Raw genomic sequence first — 10,000 nt, 5'->3', positions numbered from 1 at the left:
GGTTGTTTTAAAAACGGTTAAATGTTGTTGTTTTTTCACATAAAAGAAGAAATGACAGTTAAAGTCTGTAACTGTGAAACGGCCATGTTTGTTAACTACATTACAACAACAAAACAGTTTATTCCCTCAGACATCATTTCACAACAGCAGAGTCTGGACTACTGTTATATTCCCCATGATGCTGGTGTGATATAACAGTCTGGACTACTGTTATATTCCCCATGATGCTGGTGTGATATAACAGAGTCTGGACTACTGTTATGTTCCCCATGATGCTGGTGTGATATAACAGAGTCTGGACTACCGTTATGTTCCCCATGATGCTGGTGTGATATAACAGACTACTGTCCCCATGATGCTGGTGTGATATAACAGTCTGGACTACTGTTATGTTCTCCATGATGCTGGTGTGATATAACAGAGTCTGGACTACCGTTATGTTCCCCATGATGCTGGTGTGATATAACAGAGTCTGGACTACCGTTATGTCCCCATGATGCTGGTGTGATATAACAGAGTCTGGACTACCGTTATGTTCCCCATGATGCTGGTGTGATATAACAGAGTCTGGACTACCGTTATGTTCCCCATGATGCTGGTGTGATATAACAGAGTCTGGACCCGTTATGTTCCCCATGATGCTGGTGTGATATAACAGAGTCTGGACTACCGTTATGTGGTGTGATATAACCCCGTTATGATGCTGGTGTGATATAACAGAGTCTGGACTACGTTATGTTCCCCATGATGCTGGTGTGATATAACGCAGCAGAAGCCATGCTTGATTGACAGCATGGCCAATGTTGAATGTTTATCCTTCTAAGCTTGGAAAAGAGACCCTTAAACCCAGACTTTGATCACACACTCTCTCCACTAGCACGCTAGTGATTGCTTTGCAATGCAGCAGTTAGCCGCTGATTCCTTCCAATCCACTCGTTGTTGAATTTGCGATTTCCAACTTGTTGTGTAATGTTTGTGTCCAATGGACGATGAGCACCAATATGTTTTATCTATAATTTCTCTTCATCATTTCTTGGGATGAAAAAGATTTGTCAGTAGATTGTGAACTTGACTCATGATGATGACTGCTAGCTAAGATTTTAAAGGTATGATGTTGACATGATCAGTCCAATCAAAGCTACTGTAGATATAACGTGATTTGACATAATTTGATCTGTGGCCAAATCACCATGAGCCTTATTGGACGGGCACTTCTAATGGGGTGACAACTAGAAGAGTTCATTCATCTAATGAATTCTAAGGGGCTGGAATTTTTTGAGCTCTCCTCGTAGATTTTGCGATGACATGGTGTCCCCATGAGTGACAGAACTTTGAGCCAATCACGGTGCCACTAGAGAAGATTACCAACCCTGATGCTCTGTATTTTCCGCTGGCTGGCCCACCACCACAGAAAGCACTGAGCTGGGCTGAAACACCTGCATTTTGAAGCTGCCTTTCTCAAGAAACCAAAAAAGAGACCATGTTAATATGCAACTTTATTAACTCAATACTGTTTTTTTTATAAATATACATTTTTTACACTGTTTGCAAACTGACATGTGACACGTATTAATGCCAAAGTAACATGCAAAACAGGCAATAAAAAAAGGTGGGGCTTAATAACAGGCTGACACTGACTGACGCTAATGCAGTGACTGACGCTAATGCAGTGACTGAATCTAATGCAGTGACTGACGCTAATGCAGTGACTGAATCTAATGCAGTGACTGACGCTAATGCAGTGACTGACGCTAATGCACTGACGCTAATGCAGTGACTGACGCTAATGCAGTGAGTGACGCTAATGCAGTGACTAACGCTAATGCACTGACGCTAATGCAGTGACTGACGCTAATGCACTGACGCTAATGCAGTGACTGACGCTATAATGTAGTGACTGACGCTAATGTAGTGACTGACGCTAATGCACTGATGCTAATGCAGTGACTGACGCTAATGCACTGACTGACGCTAATGCACTGACTGACGCTAATGCACTGACGCTAATGCAGTGACCGTAATGTAGTGACTGACGCTAATGCAGTGACGCTAATGTAGTGACTGACGCTAATGTAGTGACTGACGCTAATGCACTGACGCTAATGCACTGACGCTAATGCAGTGACTGAATCTAATGCAGTGACTGACGCTAATTGCGGTGACTGACGCTAATGAACTGACGCTAATGCACTGACACTATTGCAGTGACTGACGCTAATGCAGTGAGTGACGCTAATGCAGTGACTAACGCTAATGCACTGACGCTAATGCAGTGACTGACGCTAATGCACTGACGCTAATGCAGTGACTGACGCTATAATGTAGTGACTGACGCTAATGTAGTGACTGACGCTAATGCACTGATGCTAATGCAGTGACTGACGCTAATGCACTGACTGACGCTAATGCACTGACTGACGCTAATGCACTGACTGACGCTAATGCAGTGACCGTAATGTAGTGACGCTAATGTAGTGACTGACGCTAATGTAGTGACTGACGCTAATGCACTGACGCTAATGCACTGACTGACGCTAATGCAGTGACTGACGCTAATGCAGTGACTGACGCTAATGCAGTGACGCTAATGCAGTGACTGACGCTAATGCAGTGACTGAATCTAATGCAGTGACTGACGCTAATGCAGTGACTGACGCTAATGCAGTGACGCTAATGCACTGACGCTAATGCACTGACGCTAATGCACTGACGCTAATGCGGTGACTGACGCTAATGCGGTGACTGACGCTATAATGTGGTGACTGATGCTAATGCAGTGACTGACGCTAATGCACTGACGCTAATGCAGTGACTGACGCTAATGCACTGACTGACGCTAATGCACTGACTGACGCTAATGCACTGATGCTAATGCAGTGACTGACGCTAATGCACTGACGCTAATGCAGTGACTGACGCTAATGCACTGACGCTAATGTAGTGACTGACGCTAATGCACTGACGCTAATGCACTGACGCTAATGCAGTGACTGACGCTAATGCAGTGACTGACGCTAATGCAGTGACTGACGCTAATGTAGTGACTGACGCTAATGCACTGACGCTAATGCAGTGACTGACGCTAATGCACTGACGCTAATGCAGTGTTAGTTTGAATGTAAGCAGTCCCCCCAAGGAGGAGAAACCATAGCTCACCGGCCCCTAAAAGGAGAACGGGTTGAGCCCTTGGCTGGAGCTCAAACATCTGGTTCCGTATTCTAAAAGCGTCTCAGACTACTACTGGTCTAGGATCAGGTCCCTCTGTCTTTGTAATCTCTCTCATGATGATTATAAGGATTAGAACTGATCCTAGATCATAACACTGATTCAGAGACGCTTTATGAATCGAGGCGGCACAAAGTAGGGAATGTGTGGTATGTAACACAGCACAGGCCAAGACTGGTTACTTTCAGTTTCATTTCCTGAGATCTTCATGGTGAGTCCTGCCCCCAGTTATGACACAACACACACACACACACATATACACACACACACACACATATACACACACACACACACACACACACACACACACACACACACACACACACACACACACACACACACATACACACACACACAGCAAAGTTTGCAGATCATCCAATCTACTTCTCACACGGCCTCATACAGATCTACAGGGACACCGAGCACCAGAGAAACAAGTTAGATCTAGTCTGTCCTTACTAAACAAGTAAGATCTAGTCTGTCCTTACTAAACAAGTTAGATCTAGTCTGTCTTTACTAAACAAGTTAGATCTAGTCTGTGTTGTATATTTTTGTAGGTTTGCTCTCTAGGACGGAATATGCCCGAATCTAGCTCACAATTAACAACTTGATACTTTATTTGATCTGATCTGAGTTCATCTAGGTCTGCTCTAATCTGGGTTCATCTAGGTCTGCTTCAATCTGGGTTCATCTAGGTCTGCTCTAATCTGAGTTCATCTAGGTCTGCTCTAATCTGGGTTCATCTAGGTCTGCTCTAATCTGAGTTCATCTAGGTCTGCTCTAATCTGAGTTCATCTAGGTCTGCTCTAATCTGGGTTCATCTAGGTCTGCTCTAATCTGAGTTCATCTAGGTCTGCTCTAATCTGAGTTCATCTAGGTCTGCTTCAATCTGGGTTCATCTAGGTCTGATCTAGTTTGAGTTAATCTAGGTCTGCTCTAGTCTCAAGACAACTAGGGGAGTTAACCCTCCACATCTCTCAAGGCAACTAGAGGAGTTAACCCTCCACATCTACCAAGACAATTTAAGGTGTTAACCCTCCACATCTATTAAGACAACTGGAGCACTGGGCCAGACACTCTTAAATATCACCTGGGCCAGACACTCTTAAATATCACCTGGGCCAGACACTCTTAAATATCACCTGGGCCAGCCACTCTTAAATATCTCCTGGGCCAGCGCAGGTGAAACACCTTCCGACTAACGAGATGGACAAGCCAGCACAGGTGTAACACATACTGACTAATGAGCTGACAGCAATCGGTGCGCCCTACGTGCTATCGTACAACCTCTAAATATAAATGTAAAATCCAAAGCCTAGAACATTAGGGAACAGCCACAGTAGTACATTCCTGTGCCATAAAGGTCCAGACCTCTTAGCAGAGGTAACTTAACTATATCGTCATGAACTGTAATGTTTAATGCTGTCTGTTTCGTTGTACTCTCTCTCTCTCTATATATATATCCCCCTCTCTCTTATATATATATATATATCCCTCTCTCTCTCTCTCTCTCTCTCTCTCTCTCTCTGTCTCTCTCTATCCATCCCCCTCCTCCCTCACCCCCCCTCTTTCTCTCTCTCCCTCTCTCTCTCTATCCCTCTCTATCCCTCTCTCTCTCTCTGTCTCTCTCTCTATCCCTATCTCTCTATCCATCCCACTCCCCCCGTCTCCCCCTCTCTCTCTCTCTCTCTCTCTCTCTCTGTCTCTCTCTCTATCCATCCCCCTCCTCCCTCGCCCCCCCTCTTTCTCTCTCTCCCTCTCTCTCTCTATCCCTCTCTATCCCTCTCTCTCCCTCTGTCTCTCTCTCTATCCCTATCTCTCTATCCATCCCACTCCCCCCGTCTCCCCCCTCCCCCTCTCTCTCTCTCCCCCCCCTCTCTCTCTCTCTCTCTCACCCCCTCTCCCCCCCCCTCTCTCTCCTCCCTCCCCCAGGGGTACCATGGTTCGAACATTGAACAATATGGAGGAGCTGAGAGGTTCTAGGTTTGGTCGTCCCTGGCCGAGGCACGGACTCAAGCTCCTTTTCTGGTTCGCCAACGATTACATCGTCTTTGACAACGACAACCAGATGTTTGCAAATTACGACCCCAAAGAGGGACACTTTGGTTTCCATCAATTCCGCAACAGACGTGAGTGTGAAAACAATGTCTGCAAGAGGCTGCTTCCTGATGATGGCTACCCATTCTATGAGGCGGGCAACCTCCACCTCACAGCATCTGATTCCATGCCTAATTATGTCAGGAAGTACAACACTGGTAAAATAGATACCAGCAACATGGACCGCCTCATCATCAGTATGCGTCCAGACATGACAGTGGATAAGGTCTATGTGACCCAACACGAGGACAAGAGGAGCTTCGACCCGGTCAACAACTATCGCATCAGCAGGGAGTTGCTCATGATCATATGTGGCCATTCATTGAGTAACTTCCTGGAACAGGCGGGCTATTCCACCCATGAGCCAATGAGATATATCGATCAGTGTTCTAGTACCGCCCAAATCGAATTCCCAAGCCCCGCCCCCAGGGAGTCTGGGGATACCAGAATGAATATAGAAGTTGGATCCAGAGCTCCACCCAGAGCTGCACCAGGCTTCTGGGAAAGCTGCTGTACCATACTGTTATATATTTTTATTATATTTATTTTATTTATTTTATTTAACCAGGTAGGCCAGTTGAGAACTAGTTCTCATTTACTGCGACCTGGCCAAGATAAAGAAAAGCAGAGCGACACAAACAACAACACAGAGTTACACATGGAATAAACAAATGTACAGTCAATAACACAATAGAAAAAGTCTATATACAGTGTGTGCAAATGGCGTGAGGAGGTAAGGCAATAAATAGGCCGTAGTGGTGAAATAATTACAAGTCAGCAAATTAACACTGGAGTGATAGATGAGCAGATGGTGATGTGCAAGAGAGCAAAAAGTAAATAAAAACAATATTGGGACGAGGTAGGTAGTTGGATGGGCTTCTTAAAGATGAGTTGTGTACAGCTTCAGCGATCGGTAAGCTGCTCAGACAGCAGATGTTTAAAGTTGGTGAGGGAGATATAAGTCTCCAACTATTTTTGCAATTCGTTCCAGTTACTGGCAGCAGAGAACTGGAAGGAAAGGCGGCCAAAGGGGGTGTTGGCTTTGGGGATGACCAGTGAGATATACCTGCTGGATCACGTGCTACGGGTGGGTGTTGTTATGGTGGCCAGTGAGCTGAGATAAGGCGGAGCTTTACCTAGCAAAGACTTATAGATGACCTGGAGCCAGTGGGTCTGGTGACGAATATGTAACGAAGGCCAGTGACGACAGCATACAGGTCACAGTGGTGGGTGGTATATGGGGCTTTGGTGACAAAACGGATGACACTGTGATAGACTGCATCCAGTTTACTGAGTAGAGTGTTGGAGGTTATTTTATAAATGACATCGCCGAAGTCGAGGATCGGTAGGATGGTCAGTTTTACAGGGCTCCGGGCAGCCGAGCGGAAATGGAGGAAAACTCGCCTCCCTGCGGACCTGGCATCCTTTCACTCCCTCCTCTCTACATTTTCCTCCTCTGTCTCTGCTGCTAAAGCCACTTTCTACCACTCTAAATTCCAAGCATCTGCCTCTAACCCTAGGAAGCTCTTTGCCACCTTCTCCTCCCTCTTGAATCCTCCTCCCCCTCCCCCTCCCTCTCTGCAGATGACTTCGTCAACCATTTTGAAAAGAAGGTCGACGACATCCGATCCTCGTTTGCTAAGTCAAACGACACCGCTGGTTCTGCTCACACTGCCCTACCCTGTGCTCTGACCTCTTTCTCCCCTCTCTCTCCAGATGACATCTCGCGTCTTGTGACGGCCGGCCGCCCAACAACCTGCCCGCTTGACCCTATCCTCTCCTCTCTTCTCCAGACCATCTCCGGTGACCTTCTCCCTTACCTCACCTCGCTCATCAACTCATCCCTGACCGCTGGCTACGTCCCTCCCGTCTTCAAGAGAGCGAGAGTTGCACCCCTTCTGAAAAAACCTACACTCGATCCCTCCGATGTCAACAACTACAGACCAGTATCCCTTCTTTCTTTTCTCTCCAAAACTCTTGAACGTGCCGTCCTTGGCCAGCTCTCCCGCTATCTCTCTCAGAATGACCTTCTTGATCCAAATCAGTCAGGTTTCAAGACTAGTCATTCAACTGAGACTGCTCTTCTCTGTATCACGGAGCGCTCCGCACTGCTAAAGCTAACTCTCTCTCCTCTGCTCTCATCCTTCTAGACCTATCGGCTGCCTTCGATACTGTGAACCATCAGATCCTCCTCTCCACCCTCTCCGAGTTGGGCATCTCCGGCGCGGCCCACGCTTGGATTGCGTCCTACCTGACAGGTCGCTCCTACCAGGTGGCGTGGCGAGAATCCGTCTCCTCACCACGTGCTCTCACCACTGGTGTCCCCCAGGGCTCTGTTCTAGGCCCTCTCCTATTCTCGCTATACACCAAGTCACTTGGCTCTGTCATAACCTCACATGGTCTCTCCTATCATTGCTATGCAGACGACACACAATTAATCTTCTCCTTTCCCCCTTCTGACGACCAGGTGGCGAATCGCATCTCTGCATGTCTGGCAGACATATCAGTGTGGATGACGGACCATCACCTCAAGCTGAACCTCGGCAAGACGGAGCTGCTCTTCCTCCCGGGAAGGACTGCCCGTTCCATGATCTCGCCATCACGGTTGACAACTCCATTGTGTCCTCGTCCCAGAGCGCTAAGAACCTTGGCGTGATCCTGGACAACACCCTGTCGTTCTCAAATAACATCAAGGCGGTGGCCCGTTCCTGTAGGTTCATGCTCTACAACATCCGCAGAGTACGACCCTGCCTCACACAGGAAGCGGCGCAGGTCCTAATCCAGGCACTTGTCATCTCCCGTCTGGATTACTGCAACTCGCTGTTGGCTGGGCTCCCTGCCTGTGCCATTAAACCCCTACAACTCATCCAGAACGCCGCAGCCCGTCTGGTGTTCAACCTTCCCAAGTTCTCTCACGTCACCCCGCTCCTCCGCTCTCTCCACTGGCTTCCAGTTGAAGCTCGCATCCGCTACAAGACCATGGTGCTTGCCTACGGAGCTGTGAGGGGAACGGCACCTCAGTACCTCCAGGCTCTGATCAGGCCCTACACCCAAACAAGGGCACTGCGTTCATCCACCTCTGGCCTGCTCGCCTCCCTACCACTGAGGAAGTACAGTTCCCACTCAGCCCAGTCAAAACTGTTGCTCTGGCCCCCCAATGGTGGAACAAACTCCCTCACGACGCCAGGACAGCGGAGTCAATCACCACCTTCCGGAGACACCTGAAACCCCACCTCTTTAAGGAATACCTAGGATAGGATAAAGTAATCCTTCTCACCCCCCTTAAAAGACCTAGATGCACTATTGTAAAGTGGCTGTTCCACTGGATGTCATAAGGTGAAAGCACCAATTTGTAAGTCGCTCTGGATAAGAGCGTCTGCTAAATGACTTAAATGTAAATGTTTACGAGGTTATGTTTGGCAGCTGTAGATCAGTGTCCTGTAGTCCTGGGGATCCTGAAGGGGGGAACTTTTTAGTTCATTATATTTTTTAAACATTTTTTGCTTATTTGAGTTTTTTACCCTTTGCAGTTCATTTTGGTATGTTAATTTTCACTAATACATTTAGTCATTTATCAGACACTATTATCCAGAGTGACTTCAGAGCATTAAACTAAAGGCAGATAAACAACAACATCCTGTATCACAGTCAGAGGAAGTCATCTGTTTCTGTTACCATTACTGAGAGGGTTGTTGCTGTTGGGTTCTGCTACTGGCTAATGTACTTCTGTATGTTAAAATACAAAATACATGCATTTGAATTAAATACACTTCAAAATACAAGTATCTTGTTGTTTATTTTTCAAACATTGATCTTTATGTTATTTTGTAATTTGTATTTTGACATTTTTTCCCTTTTCCCTTGTTGTGATCAATGTAGTTTCCTCTTCACTTCAACCCAGAACATGTGATGACATTAAATCAATGTGGAAAGCTGATTGGATTTGCAAGTCAACTACATAAGAACATTTCATCTAGTGGCCGACAATGAATGCAACAAGTAATCATTCTCTAATTCTTTAGAGGCTAATTCATTGAGTCTATATACCAAATCTAGAGTCAATCTGATCTGTGGTTCATGAGTAGATGTTTAAAGTATGTTTTAGCATTAGCATGTGTGCTAACATGCATCTATATGTACAGTGAGGCATATTTAACATAGCAACTATTTTTTCTCAAAACCATTAAATACTCAAATCTGAAGTGAATCTGATGTATGGCTCATAAAGGAGAAGATTAGTTCTACATATGCAAATCATGATTTGTTAATAGTTTCCTTGTTTTTTTTTAGACATATCAGGACAACATTCAGTGTGGTTCATCTTAGAGACGTCCATGATAGCGATGACCACTGTGGAGTGGATTTACAAGGATTTAAATGGCCGCGTAAAATCTGCTTTGTGTTAAAGATGTGTGTTGTTTAACAGCACTGGTTGGTGCTGCATGTGTTTCTACATGATCCTCTCACTCCACCTTGTGGCCACAGATGGAACAGCACTCCAGACTGACTGAAGAGGAGAAAGAGATGGAGAGAGACGGAGAAAAACAAAGACAGGTATGAAGACGCCGACACACATCAGATCACGTTGATACAGCCTCCCTGTGCTATGTGGTGTAATCCAGGCAGTATTATGTGTTGTAATCCAGGCAGTAATATGTAGTGTAATCCAGGCAGTACT

The 10,000-nt window shown here is 46.1% G+C and overlaps 2 protein-coding genes and 1 long non-coding RNA gene across 8 annotated transcripts in view; all 3 read left to right on the top strand.

Annotated features, from left to right (window-relative positions):
• LOC115116647 (NACHT, LRR and PYD domains-containing protein 3-like) overlaps positions 1 to 16 on the top strand; it is a 17,060-nt gene extending 17,044 nt beyond the window's left edge. For all 6 annotated transcript variants that reach the window (XM_065010773.1, XM_065010772.1, XM_065010774.1 and 3 more), the window contains one exon: positions 1 to 16. This exon is cut by the window's left edge and continues 699 nt beyond it. The gene's annotated coding sequence lies outside the window, so the exon portion shown is untranslated.
• A 5,138-nt stretch (positions 17 to 5,154) lies between these two features.
• Positions 5,155 to 6,181, top strand: LOC115116060 (uncharacterized). The gene has a single exon (XM_029644545.2). The coding sequence runs from the start codon at positions 5,165 to 5,167 to the stop codon at positions 5,987 to 5,989; it is 825 nt and encodes a 274-aa protein (XP_029500405.2). The 5' UTR covers positions 5,155 to 5,164; the 3' UTR covers positions 5,990 to 6,181.
• Positions 6,182 to 8,352: 2,171 nt separating this feature from the next.
• Positions 8,353 to 10,000, top strand: part of LOC135564764 (uncharacterized) — a 10,338-nt gene continuing 8,690 nt past the window's right edge. Inside the window, exons 1-2 of the long non-coding RNA XR_010461265.1 lie at positions 8,353 to 9,321; positions 9,749 to 9,876. This is a non-coding gene — a long non-coding RNA (uncharacterized LOC135564764). The remainder of the gene's footprint in view (positions 9,322 to 9,748; positions 9,877 to 10,000) is intronic.

This window comes from Oncorhynchus nerka, linkage group LG26 (assembly GCF_034236695.1).
Source record: "Oncorhynchus nerka isolate Pitt River linkage group LG26, Oner_Uvic_2.0, whole genome shotgun sequence".
NCBI lineage: Eukaryota > Metazoa > Chordata > Actinopteri > Salmoniformes > Salmonidae > Oncorhynchus > Oncorhynchus nerka.
Note: the sequence above shows the minus strand (reverse complement) of the source record. Positions and strands in the feature narration are given on the sequence as shown.